Source organism: Ailuropoda melanoleuca, chromosome 3 (genome assembly GCF_002007445.2).
Source record: "Ailuropoda melanoleuca isolate Jingjing chromosome 3, ASM200744v2, whole genome shotgun sequence".
Lineage (NCBI taxonomy): Eukaryota > Metazoa > Chordata > Mammalia > Carnivora > Ursidae > Ailuropoda > Ailuropoda melanoleuca.
The window spans coordinates 103,008,295-103,034,040 of record NC_048220.1 but is presented as its reverse complement, the minus strand read 5'-3'; the positions used below and the strand labels follow the sequence as shown (position 1 = coordinate 103,034,040).

At 43.5% G+C, this 25,746-nt stretch overlaps 1 protein-coding gene across 2 annotated transcripts in view; it reads left to right on the top strand.

The window, feature by feature from the left end:
- The window catches only part of GRIA1 (glutamate ionotropic receptor AMPA type subunit 1), a 312,889-nt gene that overhangs the window by 267,229 nt on the left and 19,914 nt on the right, over positions 1-25,746 (top strand). For both annotated transcript variants that reach the window (XM_002923596.4, XM_002923597.4), the window contains exons 12-13: positions 981-1,179; positions 5,986-6,233. In XM_002923596.4, the coding sequence (XP_002923642.1) occupies positions 981-1,179; positions 5,986-6,233 (447 nt within the window). The remainder of the gene's footprint in view (positions 1-980; positions 1,180-5,985; positions 6,234-25,746) is intronic.

The window sequence follows — 25,746 nt, the reverse complement described above, 5'->3', positions numbered from 1 at the left end:
CCTTAACTAATTGAGCTGGATGGAAAGAGAAACAGAATGCAAATAACTTTATCACTATATGATTTGGTATAATCCGACACCCTGTCTGTTGACCACATCAAATCACCCCATAGGACATCGACGTCGTTTTGTAATATCTTTGAGAAAATGTTCTAGAATTGGAAATCTCCTAGCCAAATCTGAAAGATCACAGTAGAGCACTTGGCTAGTCCTATTTCTCTTCATTGTTGGGCATAAGAGGAGAACAGGACTCTAAGAAGATCAAGGATCAATTTCTCACCTCATTTATTATTGTCATAGTTGCAATTTTGATCCAGTACAAAATATTCTTTGCCTTTTATTTCAGCCAAACTCTTTTTCTGTGGTAGAGGGGAGCACTGTGCCTACCCTCAAAAGTGACATTCCCTCAAAGTGACTAGAGTACAGTTGTTCTCATTCTGTCTCCAATCCATTCTCCCTTCCCTTCCTTCTAATCCATTATTTTGGTGCCCTTTGATAACCAAAAGAACAATAATGAGAAGGCAGTCTGGAAACATTTCTGAACATGATCACATGTGTACATCATGTATGTAAATGTGTTTGTACTCATATATGTGTGCACAAACATTTGCTGTGTATGTAACTGCATTTAAAAGGATGTTTGTACATGTGTGTCATTTTGTGGACAAGTGTTGACATATCTGTCTTTGTTGGCATGTGTATTGATGTGTATGTATGTGTGAAAGTGGTATGAATATATGCCTGTAGGGTTTTATCACCCCTGAAGAATAACAACCACATAGGTCTTTATCTGCGATAAGGAACAAAATGCCAAGGAGAATGTCTCTGACATATGAATTCTCACATCTAGCTGACCGAGGAGAAGGGTGCAATAGGGTTTGACAGCTCTGCTGACAGGGCTTAGGCTGACCCTTGGCCCTTCCCCATAGCTTCTGCAATTGATGTCTGTGCTTCTGACACCTCTTCCCTTTGGCCTGCAGGTCCCTGTCTGGCCGCATCGTTGGTGGTGTCTGGTGGTTCTTCACCTTGATCATCATCTCCTCATACACAGCCAACCTGGCTGCCTTCCTGACCGTGGAAAGGATGGTGTCTCCCATCGAGAGTGCCGAGGACCTAGCAAAGCAGACGGAAATCGCTTATGGGACCCTGGAAGCAGGGTCCACGAAGGAGTTCTTCAGGGTAGGCACATCCCTTGTCCTAAGGCACCTTCACAAAAGAGAACCACGACTGTCATTAAAATATCCTCATTAAGGAGCATGTAATTATAGGCAACCAGGACAACTGCTTCACTCAGTACAAGTCAGGGAAAACCAGAGCATTTCTCAGCTTTCTACGAATCGCAGAGAGATCTACATTTCTCTATTTGTGATAATTTCAAAGTTCTATGCATTGAACCAGACCCCTTACATATGCCAGACTGTGCCAGGTTCTCTGACGGCTGCAAAGGATATGACATGCAGTTCCTGTCCTGCCCCCACACATACTTGTAATCTAATTAGTAATTGATTAGGATCAGCTTAGCGACAAGGTCCAGACCTTTGCCCTTTATGTCCCCTCCTTAAAGACTTGATGAATAAGGAGATGGTATATGGGAAACAAATACTGGAACAGGGGGTCTGTTTAACAGTGCCAGGAGAGAGAAAATGTGAAGTGTGAGTGGCGGGGATGGAGATGTCATGTGACTGGAGGCGGCAAGGGAAGCAGAGGACCAGAGAGCTTAGGAGCCAAGGTCAGCCAGACCGCGGCCCAGCACCGGGCTCTGTCCTTGTTCTCTGGCCCTTAGCCTCTTTGACACCATTTCCTCATCTATAGAGTCTGGAGAATAATATCTACCTCAAGGCGTCATTATAAGATTAAAAGAGATGAGGCACCTAAGACACAAGGCTCTGCTTCCCATTAGGAATGTGGGGTCTAGGCATTTGGGAGCCATTTTGATGGAGGGGTAGGGATGTGTAGCCACAAATGTGAGAAAACATTTCTAGGCATCATGAAGCTAGGGCAGACCTGGGTTGGCTCATGACACTCCAGGCAAAGGGGACAACTTGAACAAATGCCCCAAAGCAGAAAAACCTGTAGTTCCCTGGAGCTCAGACGTGCTCATTCTAAAAGTTGAACAAGTAGCTCATGGAGTTACCATGTTTTGATGAAAGAAAAAGTGATAAACAATCGCTACCACTTACCTAGCCCTTAACTATGAATCAGGTCCTGTGCTAGCACACCCTGCATGGATTATCTCATTTAATCCTCTCACTAGAGAGGGAAATTTGTGGTCCCCATTTCCTATATGAAGCTCAGAGAAGTAAAAGTAATTGCCTGAGGTCACACAGCTATTAAGTAGCAGAAGGAGAATAGACAGCAAGCTTCTATCTTGCTTCAGGCAAGGGATAGGGATCCTGGGCAGACCTGCCAGGTTCTCACTGCAACTTCATGGGGCAAACCCCTGACTCAGGGTGAACCCACAGAGTGTTATGCTCAATTTCTTGATCGTGGGCTCTGTGCTCTGTATGACAGGCAGGAAGGGGACCAAAGTCTGAACAATCACTGATCCAGTCTCCAAGGCTAAAATCATCCACTTTCAATATGTTGGAGCAAGAAGGTAACTTGGAGGTCACATGGTCAGAGTCTGTCATTTTTAGGGAGCAACATGACTTGCTTAAGCTTACCCAACCAGCCAGTAGAAAAACCTCCTGTAATCTCATCATAATTCTCTGGCATTTTTAGCCTGCAACCAAAATGTGAAGGAGATGTCTGATATTTGTCCATGTAGTCAGTCCTATGTCCCAGGCCTGCTGATAAAGTTGGGGAATAGCCAGTTCACTTAACCATTACATACCCATGCCCTATACCCCATACCCCAGTATCTGAGCACATCACCATCCCCAAAGCACTTTCCCATCCATGGTCTCATTTATGCTCCCCCTGTGACCTATGGCAAAACAGCAGCTATATGTCCATTTTGTGGCCAGTAAGTTGGAATTCAGGGAATCATAATACAAGTGTCAAGGACGAACACAAAATCTGTTCCCTCATTTCAGCCCAAGCATTCTTACCGCTGAACCACTCTGTCCTAGTGAGGTGGTGTCATTAACTGATTTTTTTTTTTTAAGATTACTCAGGTTATTAGATGGACCCATGGACAAATCTAGTCTAACATTTTCCTTTTGTAGGTGGGAAAACTGAGGCCTGGGGAAGAAAATGGGATGCCCTAGCTACTTAGAGGCATGGCTAGGACTTATGACTTCAAAGTTCTCTGTTAATAACTATGTCGATTGACATATTTCTATTTCTTGTCCAGAGCATACTGTTAGGCATCTAGAAACAAGACAGTGTGTATTGTGCAAGCTCTGTTCACTCACCAGGCTTACTGTGTTGATGACAGTAGGTTATAGTTCATGTGCTAACTCTGATTAATCTCAGTGTTTGCCTAGAGTTCGATGTTGAGAGGTGACTCTGAGGGCACAGTGTGAAAGAATTCCTTGACTAGTATCAATAGCTGTTACATATATAGGAAGGGAAACTGGTCTCAAGCAAGCCATGTATTGGGCATTCTTATCCTAAAGTAAACGCAAAGAGAAGGCATAATTATTAATAGTAATCGCACCACTTATGGAACACCTACTATGAGACAAGATCACCCACCATCCCCATAAGGCAGAAGGAGGGAATGGTGAGACAAGTATTCTTCTATCCCAGTCTCTGAAAAAAGTATGGCTTCTAGTCTCCATGGCAGCCCAGAGCTTCTTGGCAGCCCCAACCCAGAGTCACTTAATCCTCCATCGACAGTTTAATTAAGATGTGTGAAGGGCTGTGAAAGCTGCAGATGATAGGAGAGATCCAAGAACAAATACCCCAAGTATGCTTCCAGTCTTCCCTGCCACTCATGCTGCCTTCGCATCCCTGGAGATGAGATTTTCCTGATAGCCTGCTCTGAGCAGCTATGAGCACAGCCCTGGCGTTTGGGGCACTGGGGTGAGGCTGAAAGGACATATTAATTTTCTGCATACTGTTGCCCAGAGGGCTCTTCAGCTCTGCCTGTCAGCAGCCCCATTCCCTGCCGTGGCCATCCTGTCAGGTCAAATTGCATCTTGCCATTGCCCCGCTGTGTGTTTTGTTGGGTTTCTGCCTGAAAGATCATCTGCAAATCTGGTCACAACTGAATTTATACATTTCTCTGTTTCCTGTGAGAGAATATGACATACATTATAGATGCTTTGATTGGTTCTGGATTATTCCTGCCCTAACTTTGAAATTCTCCCTCACTTTTCTTTCTTTCTTTTTCCTCACATGGAATGGTTTATCTTCATGTAAAGAATCAGGTATTTCAAGCCCACAAGGGACTCAAAGGTCCCCATGCCCCAACTCCTCATGGAACAGGTGGCGAAAGACTAGAACCCAGGCTCCTCACTCCCAGTCCAGTGGCCTTTCCAGATAGTTAACCAAACTGTTAAGCACCATCATCTCATTGATCTAATTATAGACTCCACCAAATGCCTCCCTGAAATTCTCAGTAACTATTTCCATTAACTTTTCCTTGAGACCAGAATTTTTCTAGCCCAAATATCTCTATAGATCAATTGGCTCAAACAATGTCTACCAGTATTTTGCCAACACTTGATATTGATATCAAAGAAATAAACCTCATATCTGTGTGCAATGAAAAATGACACATTGTGGATATGGTCATTTTATACTAAATGAATCTGCAATCTGTGTATTAACCACTAGATTACATGAGTTGCATGACTCCAGTGCTATCTTTAAAAAAAAAAAATAGCCCCTTATATGTGGTTAACACTTGTCCATTTACAAAGCCAGACTCCAATACCCCTAAAATAGGCCTACCCTTCGGGGAAAGGGTGCTCTTTAGAAAGAGCATGTTAGATGAGTGGGATGACTTGTGGTCCTGGGTTGTGGGCTTTGACTAAGGGCCTACTGTGTGCAAGGGTAAAGTCTGTGAAGGATTCACAGGAGGGAAGATGTCTGCCCTCCCTCTGGTAGCATCCATATACTTGAGACCTATGCACAGCAAGGGGCCTCCCAATCTTGGCAGTCTAGCCTGACGGTCCAGTGAGTACCAGCACAGTGTGTCCTAGAGGAATACCAGCCCTCACAAGTGAGAGCCACAGAGGCCATACAGATCAGAATCACCTGGGGAACTTCTGAAAAAGATTTTTTTCTGGGCTCCACCCCAGACCTGCTGAGTCATAATCTCTAGGTTTAAGAGGAGGGACATCTTAATAATTACAATTTCTGCACATGATTCTGGTGCCCACTAGAGCTTGTGAACTATTATCCTTGAAACTGAAGTGGTCTTAGAATACATAGGATTTGTTCTGGTCTGTGAAATGACTAGTAGGATGTGGCTGGAGAGTACAAGTGTATCCAGTCAAGTAAACAGCCTAGGCAAAGTCCCAAAGAAGGGAAGGTTCATTAGTTCAGGGGGGAGGGAGGAAAAGAGTTTGGCTAGATTTAGAGGCTTTTGAAATGTAAACAGGCTACACTATTAGGTCTCAAGTTATTAGCTTTATCAGACAACAATTTACATTCTGAGGTCTGTCTTGTAATATGACTCATGATCGAGAAATTCCTCAGTGTGGTCCTCCACTGATATTTGGCTCTCCACTTCTGCGCAGTATAAGCATGGCCTTCTTGAACAATAGATAGGTTCTATAATGTCTTTAGAAGATCAACAGGGTCCCATTTCTTCACTCTTCCCATATAGAAGGAGAATATAATTCAGCAGTAATTAAAAGATTCTGAGCTATTCTGTTCATTCTGTATTTGCAAGATATTTGTACTTTGGAACCTACTGGTACTAATTAGAGCCTCTTATTTTGCAATCACTCATAATTTGTTTCTTCCTGAGCTAATCTCGCTCATGAATGTGTGATCAAGCTACACTCAGCTCTTCATTAGTGTGTGTGCCGACCTCAGTTCCAAGCGCAGCCAGCACTTAATTCCAGCTTTGTTCCTGTCCCCTGCCAGAGGTCTAAAATTGCTGTGTTTGAGAAGATGTGGACATACATGAAGTCAGCAGAGCCGTCAGTTTTTGTGAGGACCACAGAGGAGGGAATGATCCGAGTGAGGAAATCCAAAGGCAAATACGCCTACCTTCTGGAATCTACCATGAATGAGTACATTGAGCAGCGGAAACCCTGTGACACCATGAAGGTGGGAGGTAACTTGGATTCCAAAGGCTATGGCATTGCAACGCCCAAGGGGTCCGCCCTGAGGTAAGTAGCCAAGATTTGCTTCCTTGGTACTCCCTCTCCCCTCCCTACCTCAGGAATGAAGCTGCAGTGTCTGCCACATGGCTCCAGTGCCACAATGCAAGCTGTCAAGGGGGCTCTTCTTGGACAACTGTGGGCCTGGAAGATTCCAGTCACCCGAGATCTTCAGCCCTGAGGTTGGAAATTGACCTGGGGGCCTCAGCTTGCTATGACTGTCGCTGCCCATGTGTTCTTCCCCACACCTCGCCTTACCCCTCCAAGTGTGTTAAACATCAATGAAACTTGTGTTTGTGTCATGTGATCTGTAACACACCATCCTTTACCAAACACTCCCATATCCAACTAGGCTATGAACAGAGTTCTCCAGCAACCTGGATTCTTTGAGAGAAGGTGGTTTGTAATGTTTGTCTCTAAAGAAACATAAACACATTGTCCAAATGAAAAATCAAGTAGTTTGAGTCCTAAAGGCTCTGGCTATGGCAACCAAAATAATACCAAATGAATGTCAGCACCTGTTCTTTGCCAGATACTGATTTCTTTCTTTCTTTCTTTTTTTAGATTTTATGTATTTATTTATTTGAGAGAGAGAGTGTGTGTGTATGCGTACACAGTGAGGGAGGGGCAGAGGGAGAGAGAATCTCAAGCAGACCCTGCCCTGAGCATGGAGCCCTATGTGGGGCTCAATCTCACTACCCTGAGGTCATGACCTGAGCTGAGACCAAGAGTTGGACACTTAATGGACTGAGCCACCCAGGCACCCCCCAGATACTGATTTCTTTAGCAAGAAACAGGTAATTCAGTAAAGAAGCAAAGTCGACTTTACTCTCACATAAAGAAGCTCTGATATTCATTCCAAACAGCTAAGGTAGAGTCCTGTGTATAGATGTGGGGGGTCAAAAGATGTAGATTTAATTCTGGGATTTACTACTGACTAACCAAAGGTAAGGCATATCATCTCCCCAATCTTCAGTTTCCTCACCTGTAAAGAGAGGTTACTCATCCCAGCCCTTCCTAGGTCCAAGGTGATTGTGAGTCCAAATAGGATAATCTATATAGAAGGTAATTGAAAACATCACAGTATGAAGTAACCTATAAAATATTATGTCAATTTACAGAGGGATTAAATCATTTTAGGGAAGGATTGTGTTCAAGAAAAGGTGAGAAGTGTTTAGAAAGTTTGCAAAAGGATGGAAAGGGGTTCCTAACCCATCTTGATATCCAGGACCACCTCTGCCTCCATATCTTGCATTAATTTCAGTAATATTGAGGCCTGCGAGGTTCTAGGCACTAGGCTCAGACCTGGAGCTACAATTTTGAACAAGACAGACATAGTCTCTTATCCCTGTGGAACTACATTCTTGCAGGGAAGACAGTCATTCAACAGGTGATTATTTGATGGATCATGACAACTATGACAGGTTCTGTGATCATTGACAAAAGGGGACCTAGAGGACACTTACTTCCACCAATACAGCAGAACAAAACTCCCACTACAAAACCTAGATATACAGGATAAAGTTATAACAAATAGCCTTTTAAATTTAAGTTAGGCCAAAACAGGAAAAGGACATCAAAACCAGAGTGAAATGCATAAGCTGACTATTCAGGGAGTGCCCTAAGCAGGGCAAAGTCATAAATTATGTGACAATCTACATGAACAAGAATAAGAAGTACATCTAAAGACATAAAACTAATGAAAAACATTTTTAAAAGAAAAAGACAGTAATAATAAGGGACTAGACATATTTAGAAAAATACCAATTAGAATTTAGAGAAGTAATGGGGCGCCTGGGTGGCACAGCGGTTAAGCGTCTGCCTTCAAGCTCAGGGCGTGATCCCGGCGTTATGGGATCGAGCCCCACGTCAGGCTCCTCAGCTATGAGCCTGCTTCTTCCTCTCCCACTCCCCCTGCTTGTGTTCCCTCTCTCGCTGGCTGTCTCTATCTCTGTCTAATAAATAAATAAAAAATCTTTAAAAAAAAAAAAGAATTAGAGAAGTAATGAAATCTCAATGGAAGGGTTAAACAACAAATTAGTCAAAGTGGAAGAGAAAATTATCACATGGGGGGAAACAATGGATATAATTCCCCAGAATATCACACAAAGACATAAAAAGATAGAAGCCATGACAAAGAAGTTAAGAGACCTGAAAGAGAAATCAAAATCCCAGGTGTATCTTTTGTGAGTCCTAGAGACAAGAGAGGATGGAGTAGAGGCAGTATTTTAAAAGGAACTTTCCAGTATTTATGGAAAATATTCATATCCAGATTCAAAAGTTATGTGTCCCAAGCAGATGAAAATCAGCAACTGATTCATTGAAACTGCAGAACTATAAAGACAAAGAAAATTTCAAATGTAAGTAGAGATAACAGGGTCTAATCTGGTGTGTAGGATGGGTAGGACATGGCCAAGAAGGCTTTTCCAAGAATGCTTTTTCTCAAGCTGAGATCTGACAGATTAGTAGGAGTTAACAAGGTAAAGTGAGGGGAGTAGAAGAGACAAGCAGTCCAAGCAGAGGGAACAGCATGTGCAAAGACTCTAAGGTAAGGAATCATGGTATACAGATAAACTAAAAGAAGCTAGGTGCTCCCAGAACATAGGTAATAAAAAAGAGAAAAGGTTGAGATTGAAGAATGACGTATGGAAGGATTCTATAAAGAATTTGTGTCCTTATTTGAACAATAATGAAAATACATTGGAGAATTTCTGTAGGTAATCCTGCAAACCTAATTTAATCCATTTTCACATAAAAAACAAAAAGATAAAAAACTGTAGATGAATTCTAATTATAAATCTCCATGTGAAAATTTTAAATAAGCTTATACAATTCAGAAAGTATGAATAAAGAATAGACATCGTTCAGTGGATTAATATCCAAATGTTTGATACCAAGAAGTCTTTTATTTAAGTAATTGTCTGAAAATTAAGAAACAAAGGTATCTGTAGGAGTGCAGACATAACTGAATGTACCTAATGAAGGGAAACCAAAGGGCCTGGTATTTATTGATCATGCATTTTTGCCTGGAACAACTTAAAAGAGTCTCTGTTCCAGTCTAGACAAAGTTCAAAGGGGATCCAGAGGAGAGTGTTTGGCAAGGAATAGACATTTATCTCGTAAACTTATACAACACTACCCTAGAAAGGCCCAGGGTAGAGAATGAGCTCTTACAGGTCTGGGAACATCAATGATGCTAAAATATTACAATTTACTGAAGGCTTTATGAGTCAAGTATATTATTTGATAGAAATAGTTGTATATAAAGTTAAGAAAATAAACAGAGAGGTGACATGATTTGTCTAATCAATAGAGTACTTATGCCACCCTATCCCACATACAGGTGCCTAGAACAAGGTGACAAACTCAGAAAATATTAGATGTTTGAGTGACATGAACCTAAAGCTGAGGTCATCTGGCACTCAAATGACTTTCCACTATAATAAAATCTACCATTGAGTGAATGCCTACTCCATGCTACATGGTATGGTATATGCATTATCTCATATAAACCTTATACCTATGAAGTACCATTATCCTCATTATACAGATGGGGAAACAGAGGCACAGATGTAAGTTAGCTGACCAGGTTGACACAACTAATAAGAAAGTAGCCAGATTTCAAGGTCAGATACTCTGATTCCAGAGCCCATGCCTGTGACTTACTCTAATGCTTCACTGGGCTTTATGACTGACAGCATCATTAAAGGCAGGAGACTGGACTTATGCCAGGTTCTCAGTACCTATTCTCATGGGTCAAGCAATAGCCAACAACTCAAAAAAGCTAGAAAACAGACATTTGCAGCCCAGAGCATCCACTCATTACTGTGAAGATGAAAGGTGATGTGGATGGTCATTTTAATGCGCCAAATACCACTTCTTTGAGCAGTAACAATGCTTTAATGGGTTTTGCATATCCAAAGTTTCTTTGGGGATAAATGTTGAAAATAATTCAACTCTGTAATAAAGAAAACCCTAATTCTGTTGTTTACATCTCCATAAGACATAACAAACTATTTACTGATTTTGAGAAAGCAAGAGAAAGGGAAAAAGAAATGAAAAGGAACATACCGCAGATATAGATCACTGATGGTGTGGAATGCAAGTCAAGAACACCCAGCTGATGGCTGTGTGCACCCAGCTCTCTCCCAGAGCTCCATTCTCTCCAGTGGCAACTTTTTTGATAGCCATGGGGTTTCCTGACTCAAAACCAGAAGAGTAAGGGTCAGCCTAACAGGATCATGAGTTTCTGACCTAGGAAAATCTCTTTTCCCTCTATGGGATTCTCCCTCTCATCTCTGCCTAAAAGTGAATCATCCTAGCAACCAATAGTGTAGCATTCCATGAAACATAGAATTGCAAAATGGTTACAGAAAATGTGAGAGCGTATGCACACGTACGCACACGTACACACACACACACACACACTCCAGCCAGGGTTCCATCAAATCTTGGCCTCACATGTCCCAAAGGGTGCCATTTCCCCAAGGCATGGTCAAATACCAAAGAGTCATGGCCACCCAAATGTCACGCAGACCTGCGTGGCTGCTCCAGGAGTCTTCAATCCACTGATATGATCCCAGGAACACATTCTGCATGACAGAGGTGGAAAGTGAGGAACCAGTTAAGAGGCGGTACCTGTTTACTGTTTCCTCTGGTGCCCGTTTAAAAGGAGCTTATCTGTGCTTAGGGTAATATGGCAGCAGAAATCAATTTTAATTCAGATTATTTAGAATTACAGCAAATCCTTTTTTAAAACACTGTTCAGCCGTTCACAAAGCTGCGAGCTCTGCAGAAGTCTACAGAAAGCGGCTTCAGCACACCCCAGGCATTGTCACAGACTTCCCTTCTGACCTGTAAAAGTGGGGCTTCTATAGCCCTCACAGATGTGCTCCAGGTTCCGTGCCTATGCCTGCATCAAAAAGGACTTTCCTGGCAGCTTTCTCCATCACTTGTTCTCCATAAGGCCAGACCTCACCATACCTACAGGGCATTCAGCCCCTTCCAGCCTGCTGGGAAAAAACTCCAAGTTCCTCCAAGGCAGATCACCCAGCTCTGCCTCAGAAGGTCGGAGAACTGATATCTAAGGTCCAACTGTTCCTCTGAAACTTGCCAAGTCTACTTGGCAGAAGCCAGACCATGGTCCCTACAGAGTGTTAAAAGGCTGTGTTAGTGACAGAATGGTGTTTTTGTCTCTTCTGCTCTGGAAACAAATACTCCGATGAAGCGAAGTAGCTCAATGCTTGATTTTCCATTTGGACAGGTGGTGTTTCTTTGAAACAGATGCTGTTTGTTGGCTGTCACTGCATGTTTGGGGTTGGGTAAGGGGCTGAATTATGTTTCCAAAGCCCTTAGGTTATGGATAAAGACCTGCTCAGCCAATGACAGTCACCAGGGAAAGGCAACTGGTAAATCAACTAATTATGATCTATTGGGCCTTTTTATTGCCAACTAAATGTATTTGCTGGTCCAAACTGAAGTCTCTTTTCTTTATTATGATGAACACTTCCTTCAGTTAGAGACAATGTGTTCAAATTTCCTCTGTAAGGGGGGCATGGCCCATGTTTTACCAAACCAAGAAGGAAGCCACACCAGATTGGCCTAAGTTAAAATCTCAACTAATGATTCTCCTTCACAAGCCATTTACCAGGAATTTGACGGATTTGCTGAGTTATACCCTCATCAGGACATTGGTCAAAGTCTGGTCTTTAACTTTTACCATGGTTACTACGGAGTCTTTTCTGGTCTCTGTGATTGTGACATGTTTGTCTTCTGTCATGTGTCTTGTCCATGCCAGATGTATGGGCCAGGGGGACAGGAGCTCCTGCCTACAGCTTAGTGGATGATGGATGGGCATCCAGAAAGGTCTGAGACCCGGTTCCTGTGTTTTCCATTCAGCTTCACAGATTGCTTTCTGAATATCTCCTCCACACAAGGCCCTGTGTGCATGCTTCAGGGAGTAGCAGTGAGAAAGAGGCAGTCCCATCCCCTAAATTATGCATAACCACATTAGCTCATGAGCAGAATTACACAGTTGCCTGTCATTCTACCCAGTGTTATAGAAGTCAGTGACACCCAAAAGGAGGAGAATCAACATTTGAATGAAAGGATTTGCAAGGTTTTGTGGCAGAGGTAGCCTTCAACATAGGACCTGAAGAAACTGGGATAGTAGGAAGTGGGGATCAGGTGCTGCAGAGGGAGGGGATAAAATGAGCAGAGGTGAGAAAACATGGGGCTTACTTTAGGAACAACAAAGGGTTCACTTTAACTAGAGATGCATTAATAAGTAGGAGCAGTTGGTTGTGGTCATACTGTGAAGGATTTCAAATGTCTCTGTATTTTTTATTCAATGTCAGGAGGGGCCATTAAAGGCCATTGATGTGGAGGGATCGTGGACCCAGGCTCCCAAAGATTATACTGGCAGTGGTTTGCAATGTGAATCAGAGAGAGGAGGATTACAGGCAGAGAGATCATTTAGAAAGCTGCTGCAGTCGTTCTGGTAAGAGGAAATGAATATGGTCACAGATCATAACAGGTTGGAAACAGATGGAAGACATGGTAGACTGTCTGTTCTTCATCAGACATAACCTCTACTTGAAGGCTTGGAAGTCTCCACTTTCTGAGAATTCTGTGCTCTTTAAGGCCTGACCAGGTACAAACTGATTCTGGCAAGGACAGAAAGTGGGCAGATACAGGGTTTGCCTGCCACACAGACTTATTGTTGCCTCCTCACTTTCACCTCCGAGGTGCCTTGAAGGTTCAGAAAGGCATTCCTGGGAGGGCTGCAGCAAGAATGGTGGAGGCTCCCAATCACTGTTCTCTGTCCCTGTTGCACTGGCTCTATCTTGCCTCTATCTGGTATTTTGTTGTTGTTTGTTTGTGTTTTAAAGTAGGCTCCATGCCCAGCCTACTGGGCCCTGAGATCAAGACCTGAGCAGAGATCAAGAGTCGGACATTGAACCGACTGAGCCAGCCAAGCACCCCAGTGGTTTCCGTAATCAGACTTAAGTTCAGAATTGCTCATTAACATTTAGTCACACTGGTATTCCAACGGAATATATTTTTCTGCTTTTCACAACCCTGTTCCGGGAAATATCTACTAAGAACTGCTTTTCTGTATTGGCATATGGCTGAAGGAAAGAGGTTGAGGCCATGACTCAGAAAGAGATATCACAAGGTTTCATGGGGAGCATGCCCACTTGCAGGGATTGAGGGTCTCCTGGTTGTCCACCTCCATGTTGGGACCTCGTGACATAATTCATCCTCAGGTTGGTTCAGTGGATCTTTCTTAAACACCCCTTTTTTTGCCTAATGCTTATCTGAGTGTTATAGAGGCCATCAAGAGAATTCACTTTCAGAGAATCACAGTGACCCAGAATGTAATTGGGAAACAAATAAGCAAGTGTTGTTTTGTGCGGTGTTGGTCCTGTTGCTCTAAAGAACCATTCCCCCAACTTCACTATGTGTCACATTATTTAGGGAAGCTGCTTAAAGTGTTCCTTTCTAGACTCTCATTCCTGAGATTTCTGATTCTGCAGGTCCAGGGTGGGATCCAGGAATGGGCCATTTTAACAAGTCCCCTGGGCAATTATGTGATAGGTAGACAGCAGTCTGTTTTGAGAAACAGGGCTAGAGGCCAAGGAAGAGAGATGGACAAGGTCTGAGGAGACGGCAGCTTAGAAAGAGAAGGAAGGTTAATATCATGGGAGCATGACAGGGAAACTGCACTGAATGGTGTCCAACCCATGATCCTTAGAGTCGAGCAACCTTCATTCAGGTTCAAGGGCCATTACTTTACCTGCAGGTTGACCTCACTTGGTAAGTCATTATAACTTGATGAGCCTCTGTTTTCTTTTCTGTAAAAATGGAATAATAGTAATTATTGCAGTTGCTCTGAGTTTTGATGAAATAGCACAAAGTGCTTGTCACAGAGGGTACTCATTAACGTTAATTCTCCACCCCTCCTCTCCTCCCATTAGACCTACCAAAAAGTCACTTGTGAACCAGATAACTCATTTTTCCTTCTTTGTGAAACACACTGTGTTCATCAAAAATGCACATGAACACCAGCCTCACCCCCCAGCACTGACTGCATTAGAAATAAAATGTTTCTGTCTGAGAACAATTTGTGGTCCTCCCCCACAGAGAACACGTTAAAAAAATAAAACCCTGATATTTCTTTTTCTCCCTCCCTCCCACCCACCTCCCATAGTATAGTACTGTGCAGGGCCTGCTGCTGAGAATAAATACAGTATGTCCCAGGGAAATGACAGGCCCTTTCAATTGGTCCTTGCCTCCTGATGGGTAGCCAGGGATGCTTGTTGTCATGGTAACCCCATGAACTCTGTGACCCAGGTAGGGCCTGATCAGAGACAAAGCTCTCTGAGCAGAGAGGCTGGATTTGCCTACATCCTCAGAAGAGCTGGAGAGAAAGGAAAAGAGGGAGGGAATGGGGGATAAAAAGGGAGGGAGGGACAAAGAGAAGGAGAGAGGCAGAAAGAGAAAGAGTGTGTGTGTGTGTGTGTGTGTGTGTGTGTGTGTGTGTGTGTGTGTGTGTGAATAGACACTGGAGGTCTGCCAAAGGAGCGCTGCATCAATACAGAAGCTTCTCAGGTCAGGACACGTGGGATGCATTATAGAGAGAACCAAGAAATCCTCCTAGGAGACCAGTATGGCAGCCCAGTGCAAAAGTCCAGGCCAGGGGCGGGGTGGGGTGGGGGGATCAAGGGCTTGATTTAGCATTTAGTGGTGATGATAAGACTCATTGTTAGCATTTATTGGCACTGACTCATCCCAGGAGCCTCTACGAAATATTTGATGTGCATTAGTTTATGTAATCCTAACAACCCTGTTCACCTTGATTGTATAGTTTGGGAAACTGAGGCATGGAGAGGTTATGGAACTTGCCTGGGATTACCTGGCATGGAAATTGGAAAGCTGGATTTTCAACCCAGGCAGCCTGATTTCAGGACCTCTTCTCAGCCATTAGGGGAAAAAAATGGATATAAGGACAGAAACTGTGAAGAAGAAATGATTATTCAGAGGATAAAGATCATTGACAGCCTCTCCCCCAACACACATGCTCACAATTGCATTTAGTCCTACCCAAGCAATATGCGAGTCAGGAAGCTGCGGCCCCAGAAAGAGAAGTGGCTCACTGTCATGTGGCCTGAGTTCCCTTGAAAGCCCCAGCCTCCCTTCCACACTGTTCGCTTATCCTTCTCTCCCCAGGGTCGGGGCCCTACCACCAGTGGTGTCTTTGCCCATACCTAGACATGGAGAAGGGCACATCCAGTGCAAACTAAGGTTCCCTGCTGACCCATGGCAGACTGAACCAAAAACACCTCCAAAGATTTTCATGCTTCTCGAAACTCTGTAGTGCTTTTTGACTCCTTTCAACAACGAAAAGCTGACCATTTTAGATTGATCGTACTACACGCATAAAGAGGGAGGACACATCATTCTTTCTACACCTGCTGTGTGCTGGGCATGCACGTGCATCCAGTCCCCTAGGGATGTTCAGGCATGAGCCTCCCCCCACCCTGCCGCCTTTGGATTAGGTATTATCATTTCCCTTCCACCAGTTAGGAAGCTAAGATTCAGAGAGGTGACACTCTGCCCAGGTTCTCACTGTGATTTGTAGGATGCAGCCGAAGTACAAACCCTGCCTCCCGACCCCCTTTCTTTCCACACCCCCACCTCTGTGTGATGGAGGCACCCCTCACTACCTTTGCCACCTTTTAAGGTGGCATCTTTAAAACATGAGGGGAAGTGAGACACCAGGTGGCCTCCACAGCCAGAGTCCTCCGTCCGGAAGCACCGGGCTCTGCTGGAGATCCATGGTACAGGTGTACCGAGGAGGACTGTGCTAAAATCACAAAGGCAAATGCACACTTACTCCTGTTACTGCTCTGTTCTTATCATGCCTGCTTGAGAAGCGTGTAAACGGCAGAGCAACACATTAGGAGAGAAAAAGGAGGAAGGTGGACAGATCAAGGTGGCAAGGAAGAATCCGGAGAGGTGAACGACCTGGGATGAATGGCCTTTACGGCAGCAAGAATAGCGGCCCAGCACGGCCTGTGATTTGCCTGCCGAAGAACTGCTTTCTCCCGCTGATATACAAATTGTATGTTGCTTTCTTTTAAGAGGCTGTTGCTGTCAAAAATAGCATCTTTTCTCCCTCTCTCTCCCTCTCATCAGCAACTTTCTTTTAGACTTGCCCACTGTTCTTTTCTAAGAAGGCAGCTGCTGTTGTACAAAGGCAGACCAAAAGGGAGAAGGTCTGGGTACCTGTCCTAGCCCTGACACTCCAGCCTCGTGGGCGTGGGAACAAATGTGCTTTGCTGGGAATCAGACTCTCAGTCAGACCCAGCCTCCCACGTTCACAGCCTGTGTGATCTTGGCTATGTGACAAACAGCTGTACGGACCATCAGTTGAGTGTTAGGGCCCTGAAGTCAGGACTGAGAACAAATCCTAGGTGTGCCACTTAATGACGGGTCACTCAGATTATTTCACCTTCCTAATCCTCAGTTTCTCCAAATACAACAGCTGGAGGTAACACCAGCATTCACACTGGTGACTGTTAAATAATTAAATGAGATAATATAAGGTGTTTAGCACAGTCCCTGGCACATACTCAAGTGGCTAAGAAAGGTTAGTAGCTTTCATGGCTTAATCTCTCAGAGGCTTAGTTTTCTCATCCTCCAAATGGGATCCAGCTATAAGCTTTGTAGGATCATCTTGGAAATAAATGAAATCACTTATGAAGAGCTCATGGTGCATAAGGAATTCTGGAATATTAATCCCCTTTCCTCCCCCACTTCCCCTTTCCCTTCTGCTCCCCCTCCACACTCATCATCTATTCTGTTAGTTTGGGTATCTGACCCAAATAAATGGTGATTGCCTTCTCTGGGCCAGACCACTTCCAGCTTCCTTTCATTGTAATGAATGGAATTCCAGGATACCAAAGGACAGAAATACCCAAATGTACAGTTTTATTCTCTTTTCCACTTAGGGCCCCCCAAAGTTCAGCTAATAGCCATCTTACTTCCATCCATATGCTCAGGTAGAAAGCTCTTGAGCAGAGCCTGGTTTCTGAGAGCAGGCAGAAAGGAAGGGGAAGGGGTAGCCCTGAGCTGAGCCCCTGCACAGAAATTCTGGGCCATCTGTTTTAGTAACATTTATGAGTCACCCCATGTGCTGAGATCATGGCTTGGTAATCACATCTAATCAGCCTCTTCCTCAGGGAGGAAAGGGACAAAGGACCAAGCAAATCCCTAACAGAAGAGCCAACTTCCTCCTAATGAAATGGAGGTAGTAAGCAAGGGGAGTCTCCAAACAAAAGAAAGTCAGGCAGGCATATTTGCATATATTATTCATGCCTCCTCAGCACGCGCATGTAGCAGAAAAAGAGCATAATGACCTCTTAATCATATTCTCTATTCCAATGGGAATTAAATTTATTCCTTTGGAGGAATGTAAAAAAAAAAAAAAATCCATAGCACTATTCAAGCCAGTCTCCTTGGGGCCCACAAATACCACAGCTTTTCCCCACCTGGTGTCTTTTCTTACTGATTCCTTCTTTCTAGCTATATTTCACAGTCCAGTCCAGTGAAGCAATGGCCAATGGTCCCCCAGAACCTAGCAGAAAATTTAGCATGTAGACAACTCCTATTGACTGTCATACTGACCAGTTTCTACCTGGCCAACTTCAGGTGTATGGTGACTTTCTGAGCGTGTAATAAAATCAGCGTCTGGTCTTGGGTAGATTCATGAGAACCAGGAAGTACTAGTCCTACTGTATAACTGTATAACATAAATTAAACCAACCAGCTCTTAACTCATGGGTCTCTTTGGCCATTACTACTAGTGTACGTCCTAAAGGTAGCAGATAAAACTACATGACCACGATCATACAATTTAATTCTACCAATATTCTAAGCATAGTATTTTTCAAAGCACTAAAGAAAGTCCTCTTAAAGAAAGCAAAATGATAATGATATTGGCACCCCAAGATTGGTTATCTAATAAAGGGGCTACAACCAAAAATGCCCCCAAGGGCTAGGTAAAGAAAATGAGGGAAATGGATGGGGGGTAAATGCTTATTTTTAATAGAGCCATGAGTACAGGCAATACTTCTCTAACAAACAAAATCACAATGCAAACACTAGGATAAATAATAATTATAGTGAATATTTATTAAGCACTTGCTATAAATGGCAAACACTCTCTAAGTCCTCAAATGCATTTTTTTAAAAATTTTTTTAAAGATTTTAATTTATTCATTCGACAGAGATAGAGACAGCCAGCGAGAGAGGGAACACAAGCAGGGAGAGTGGGAGAGGAAGAAGCAGGCTCATAGCGGAGGAGCCTGATGTGGGGCTCGATCCCATAACGCTGGGATCACGCCCTGAGCCAAAGGCAGACGCTTAACCGCTGTGCCACCCAGGCGCCCCTAAATTTTTTATTATGTTATGTTAGCCACCATATAGTATATCAGTAGTTTTTGACGTAGTGCTTCATGATTCATTGTTTGCGTATAACAGCCAGTGCTCCATGCAATACATGTCCTCCTTAATACCCATCACCGGCCTATCCCAATCCCCCACCACCCCCCCTGAAACCCTCAGTTTGTTTCCCAGAGTCCATAGTCAAATGCATTCTTTTATTCATGTAGTCCTCATAAGAACCCCATGAAGTAGGTACTACTAAGAATCTCATTTTATGGATAATAAATCACCAGCACAGAGATGTTAAAAATTGAGGGCATACAGCTAGTCACTGGCAGAGCCAGAATTTGAACCCAGGCAGTCCAGCTTCAAAATCTACGCTCTTATCCACTACACTATCCTTTAAATGGAAAACTGACAGTCTCTGGGTGATCATAGAAAATTATGGGACTTAGTGAACAAAAGATTATATGCCTATCTAGGGGGAAAAGTCTCCACTCAATTCTGATTTAATAGTGCTGTGTCAGATGTTGCCAGATCTGGTTTTTCAAAGAAACTAGAAATCTCAATTTTTGTGTGAACTATTCAAAATTTTGAGTGTTGGTCATAGTTAGGAGAGAAATAGAGAAGTCACAGCCTAGTAACAGCTAACAATAATACAAAAGAGAGAGGAAATATCATGAAGATGATAGATGATTGATAGATCGATCATTAGGTAGATGGATGAACAAGCCACAGTGGGAAAACCATGCAGGGAGGGGTTAATATTTGCCCTTTAGGTGGGAGTGATAAGAAGGCCCCCAAGAGAGGCAGCAGTCCCTGAACAGGGCCTTAAACCAGTGGGGAGAATATCTACAAGCAAGATAGGGAGAAAAATAGTTCAGGTAAAAGACCCAGCAAGCGTACAGTACAAGAATGAAGGGGAGAGTAATTCATTCATTCTTTATCTATCTTTGTATTGCTGTTTGAAGCAGGGAATAATTTCCTCAAATGAAATCTCTTGTGGAATCCCATTATAAAAGACAAATGGATGGGGTGGGGGTGGCCGAGCTATTGAAACAGGAGATGAGGGGCTGGAGGTGGAAAAGGGGAAGAAGAGAGCTAGAGACAGGTTTGGGCCCAGGGTGGGAGACCCAAGAGATCACAGTGTTCCTCTCTCCCTCCGGAGCCATTCTCCATCACTGGAGGAGACAATTCTCCAGCATTACAACCCTCTATGTTTTAAAGTCCACAGGAAAATAATGGTCCTGTTGGCCTGCCCAGCATTCTGTTCTCATTGACGTCTGTCTTTTGGTGGCCAGTCCTTAGAATTGGCCCAGCTTCCCTTCCTTTCGTTGAACCAGAGGTAGTTGAGATGAGACCAGTGGGCTGGCTCTTGCCCTGAATGGTGTTTCCACCCCCTCTGTTAATTGTAGGGAGGCTTTCATTCATTCCCTCCGTTATCCTTTTTTCAAGCGTCTCTGGAGTGTCTGACACAGACCGTGTGGTGCTGCTGGCACATGGTTCTGCATTATAGGACCAGATGTGGTTTACTATGAGCTGCAAATGAACTGTTGACACCTGCTTCTCACAATGTGAGGCAGGCTAGGGATCAAACATGCCTCCGAAATGCTTTCTATCTGTAGAATCCCAGCTGAAGGGGCCAGACTTCAGGTCCCCATCCAGGTCTCTGCACTGTAACAAGTGATGATAGCCATAGGACCCTAAAGAAAGTTATAGGACCAGAAATATATATCACACAGGTAAAACTAGTATGCAGCTTCTGGGGGTTCAAGTAACTTACCCCTGTGATACAACATAGCTTTCAGAAACTTAAAACTCCTTCGTTCAGAAAACATGTATCAAGAAACTCCTGTGTTAGCTGTTGTGCTGGGTGCGGAGTCTCTACCATCAGAGAACCCTCAGTCTGGTTGGAGAAGCTGGAAATGGGTATGGAATGATGAGCTTACTGTTGTAGGTTGTACAAGGACAGTGGGACAGAAAGGAAGGCCTGATCCATTCTGCAAGACCCAGGAGGATTTGCAGAGAGCATATGCTAGAGGCTTGTGTGATGAAGAGGTTCTGCAAAGTGACAAAGCAAACCAGGTAGAGCATCTGCCAACGCAAAGAGTGTGGCGTTAGTGGCACTTCCAATCCAGCCACTTGTCCTCCAGTAGTCTCAAGCACTTTGACATCTGTCACCTCATTTGAGCCTCACAACACAGACAGTTGGAGCTGGAGCTTATCATTACTCCCATTTTAGTGGGAAAACTGAGGTACGTTTATGGTAGCCAACTATCCTGGTTTTCCTGGGATTGAGAGGGTTCCTAGGATGTGGAACTTTTAGTGCAAAAACTAGGGAAGTTCCTGGGCAAACTGGGAACAGTTGGTCATCAGAGGTACAGTTATAGGACTTGCCGTATAACTTGACCAGAGATTAGAGAGGGACTCAGATTCTTTCCTCCACCTCAGAGTGGAGAGATGAAGAGAGTGCTCTGTATGTGTTTTTTCTTTCTTTTTTTTTTTTAAATCAAAACCTTTGTGTTATTTTGTAGAGTCAGAAACCAAAGACAGATCTTCTTTTAGCTGAATCAAAGGATGACCAACATTCCTTCTCATGAAATCCCAGAACTGTCTGTTCCTTGAGTATATTCCAGAAGAGAAAACCACCTGCAGTGGTCACAGGTGAAGGGAACTTTGGCCTTACCTGTGTTCCCTAACAAGACCTGGGGAGGTCTGCATTTTAACTGAGACTCCTGACATAACCCAACTCTCTATTTCCATCTGCTTGGTTGGAAATAACCTCTCCCACGTGACCCACCACTCCAAGCTACTGGGCCAGCAGAATCTTCTGGACCCTTAGCTTTCTGCCCCATCAGTGATAGTGTTTACCTTAGACAGTCCATACTGACAATGTCAGAGTCTGAACCATAAAGACAGAAGGGGTCTTTGAAATCATTGTCTGAAAGGGAGGTGATTGAGAGAGTGCTTTCTAGGATTCAGGTCCACAAACACCGAGACCTGTCCTAGACTCAACCACTCTTCCCCTTGGGAAGACAGGCCAAATAAGCTTTGGTTCTTGCTGAAGCTCTGGCTCCCACTCCAAGCAAAATGACCCTGGTTTGGCCTCAGCAAAGGAGCAGAAACACCCAACCAAAGAAGGCCCTCAGCTGAGGGGGTTTACTCATCCTCTGAGGCCTGCATAGGAAGGGTTGCTGCAGGGCTCAGAGAAATGTTTAAGGGGAGAACGGAAGTGGCTGCACCTTCCTCATAGAGGGAGCACCCTGGGCTTCAGAACCCTCCAGCTCTATGAAAGGGAGGGTTAGAATGACCATGCCTATTTGTACACTGACTTTTAATCCAGTGCAAGGAAATTCCCACCCTTCATGGTCCCCTTAATGTCTTTAAACCTCACTCATCAATAGCTCCCCTCTCCCTTCTTGAGGACAGATGCAGAGCTCCTTGAAGTCTCTTCCCCTAGAAGGCCGGTGGATCCCAGACTAGAGACGCCATGGACCAAATAGAATGCCAAGAAAGAAAATGGTGGTAGAGACACATGACAATGATTTATCTTGCCAAGGAATCTTGAGATCTTAGAAGAAACAAGACAAAAAGATCACCTCTCATCACCATAATATAATAAGAGAAGAAATATGTTAACACTAAAAAAGGAAAGAAATAATCAATTGCACATAAAGGACTGTCCTTTAAATGGAAAAGTTCAGCTTTCTGAAAACTGACTATACAACCCTTATCTTTCCTCATTTTCCCATTGATAAGTGAAAGCTTCATCACGTATTGGTCTCGCTCTTCGGACCAGGTTTTTGGGACCGCTGATTGAATCCTAACTTTTTATCCAGCACATGAATTCCCTCCATGTTTTTCCTGACCAGCAGTTGTCCCAGCAACAATGTCCCACCAGATTGCCACTTTGCAAATAAATTTCCTGAGAGCTCTGGCAGCTCCAGAGTTTACCATGATATTAAGCAGCATTCTGTGTCCCTGTGGCTTCATCTCCCTGATCTAATTCTTCCCTTCATCATCAAGAATAAATCTAATTCCTCTTCTACTGACAACCAGTCTCAAGTTTCCAGGTGAGCCCTGTTTACTTTGCAGTGACCTACTGTCTCCTTTATCCCTGGATTCAGGGTTAAAACTTTCAACATTGTCTGTTCCTCTCATATGAGTCATTATATTGGTTAGTTAATTGCTACATATTTACTTAGGACTGACTGCAGTATAGATGGGCTGCTAGTCTGAGGCCTCTCTCTGCTTAAACAGCTTCCCTGTTTCCCTTGCCTGCAGGGAGACTTCTTAGCGTATCCTTCCAGGATAATTAGAGTTTGGACTCAGTCAGCTGTTGTAGCCTCATCTCCCGGAAGTCCCCCTTGTGACCACATTCCCCAGGCCTGTGCTTCCTAGCTTTCCTTCCTGATTTCACTCTTCCCTTTTCACAGAGCACCCCCTGAAGATTTTCAAACGCCCACCCACTATCAGAATTAAACTCTCTTTTCTGATGCATCCATAATTCTTTATTTTAAAATGGATACAGTCTTCCTTGAACCATTGAGAAGATTTTCTGCCTCCCACATGAGACTGTACATTCCTTGAAAGATGAGGTTTGTAACTTGCTCAGTTCTTTATTCCTACTAAGTACCTAGCATGGTACTTGACACTTAATTGGCTCTCATAAATATTTGGGGAGTTGACTTGAAGACCTCAACTCTTTACACCAAAGGCTTTATAATCAAGTGAAAGGCTAAGGTTAATACACATCAAACTCTAGTAGGCAGGGCAATGAATTGACTGCTAGGTTCCAGGGAGGTTCAAAGGAAAGGTCAATGAGAAATCAACTGTTGATGGAAAAATTCAAGGAAAACATGGGGAGCATTGCAGGGCAACCAGAGTTAGGAGAGAAGTTAAGGAGAACAGCAAGCTACAAGCATATAGAAACAGGAAGAAACATACTGTTTGAAGGGGAGCGGGATGCCTAGAAGCCTAGTGTGATTAGAACTGAAGCTTCCTTTGAGGGAGGAGAGGCATAGCATATCACTGCAGGCTGGGTATAAACTCCAAGGGCTGTTTTATCCCATACTCCTCAGATGCTTGAATTCAAAGTTTTGAAAGAGAGACGGTTGCTTCAAAACTGAAGCCCAGAATTCAGTCCTTAGCCTTTCATAAGTTGAGACCCAATTAAAACCATCTGAAATATCTCCCTTGACTGCTTTTTTCCAAACTTCAATTTCCTTGCAAGTATAGGAAAAGCGAACTTCTTCACAGTGGCAAGTTTGAATACATTGAATCTTAATGAGTACCAGGTCATCCTGCAGACTACCTTTCTAGGGTTCCAACTCCTCCTTTCTCAGGACTTCCAATGATAATTCATTGATCCAGATACTCTCCTGCACCCATCAGTTCCTGTGGCTGAAAGTCAGGGCTCAGGTAGTTAAAGGTCTGTCAGAGCCAGAATAGCCCCAGGCTACTGTTGTTCTAGCATCACCATTTTTATCTCCTACAAAAGAAAGGGAAGGAGGGAGGGAAGGAACCAACAAACCAAGGAAGGAATGAGGAAGGAACAAATGGAGAGACAGAGGAAGAACGAAGGAAGGAATCAAGGAAGGAAGGGAAAAAATGTCTTTGGCTTCTTCCTTATAGTCAAGTTGTAAATTAGCATCTTATGAAATGGCCTATAATGAGGTTTTTCTCATTTGCTGCATTTTCTCAGCTGTGGGCTTGGAAAATGGAGATCCTTGGGTGTTACAAGTCTGTGCAAAGTAAAAGTTTTGAAAAGGACTGAGGGAGTGGGGAGAGAAAGGCCTAAATAAGCTTTCTTGGGCTTCTAAATGCATATAGCACTAATCCAGGGCAAGCTGGAAAGAACAGTGCTTATGTGCATAGACTTCAGTCATACAGAGCTGAGTTAGAACATTAGGCTAGTTATGTATTTGTCTGTGGAATGTAATAGTAATAATATGATGACAAATAGGGATGTGAGGATTAAATGAAATAAAGCATGTAAAGTACTAATGCCTGGCCCGTAATAAGCTCTCAAAAAAATAAATGTTAACTACAGTTATTATCCTATGACCCTGTGCATTTTCTTTCCACTCTGGTCCCTTACTGTTGTGTACCAGATAGATGAGTTGACCAAATAGCTGAGTTAGAGACACTTAAGGTTATTATTTGCACTTAGATTTATTCTATCTATCCATCCATCCATTCATTCGCCCCCCCCCCAAAAAAAGGTATTTCTCGCTTTTATACTGAATAGAACATCTTGTACTAAATATCGTAGGGAGGAGTTAAAAACAGGAACCATCATCTCTGCTCTGGGGAACTAACACTCTATTTGAAGAGACCCACCCAACATACCAATTAACTACAAGATTACAGCATATGGGATCAAAGTTCAAGTCCAGAGAATCACCTGGGAAGAGGGACATTCAGTGATAAAATTTAATTAAATGCTTTTTCAGGAAGCCCCTTTTTCAATGTGACTGTGATATCATGAGCCCGCCAATAAAGGACATCAATTCTCGCCTATTTCCCATCCTGGGGCTTGTGCTGTGAGGACTGTCCACTTTCTCTAAACACCCTTTCACACCACTGACCCCAAACTGGATTCTGTGCCTGAAGTGAACAAACAGTAGAGACTTTATATCTGAAGATAGAAAAGTGGTCTTATAGCTCACAGCAAAAATGAAAATTAAGAACTTGGTTACCCTGACCTTTATTCTGTCTTTCAGTGGCTCCCTGTACCTTCTCTCCTAAGCCCAGTTCCCCTTTGTACCTGTGACAACACTCCTGCCTCTCCCACTTGAGTCTTTCTACCTCTCTTCTTTTTAAATGCAAAGGTAGAAAGAGAAGAAAGGGTCAATAAATCCAGGCAGTGGCTGTCTATCCCTGCATTGAACATCCCTAAGGAAAAATCCCAAGGCCAATCATTGTCCTTTGTGCATTTGTTCAAGATCAGAATCCCTTTTGTTTTGTTTTTAGACGGAAAAAGAGAGAAAGGGTTGTCCCACGAAGGTATCTAAAAGACTGAAGAGTGCGTTTCAGGGATCTGTTAATGGAAATTGTTTTCCCAGCTTGA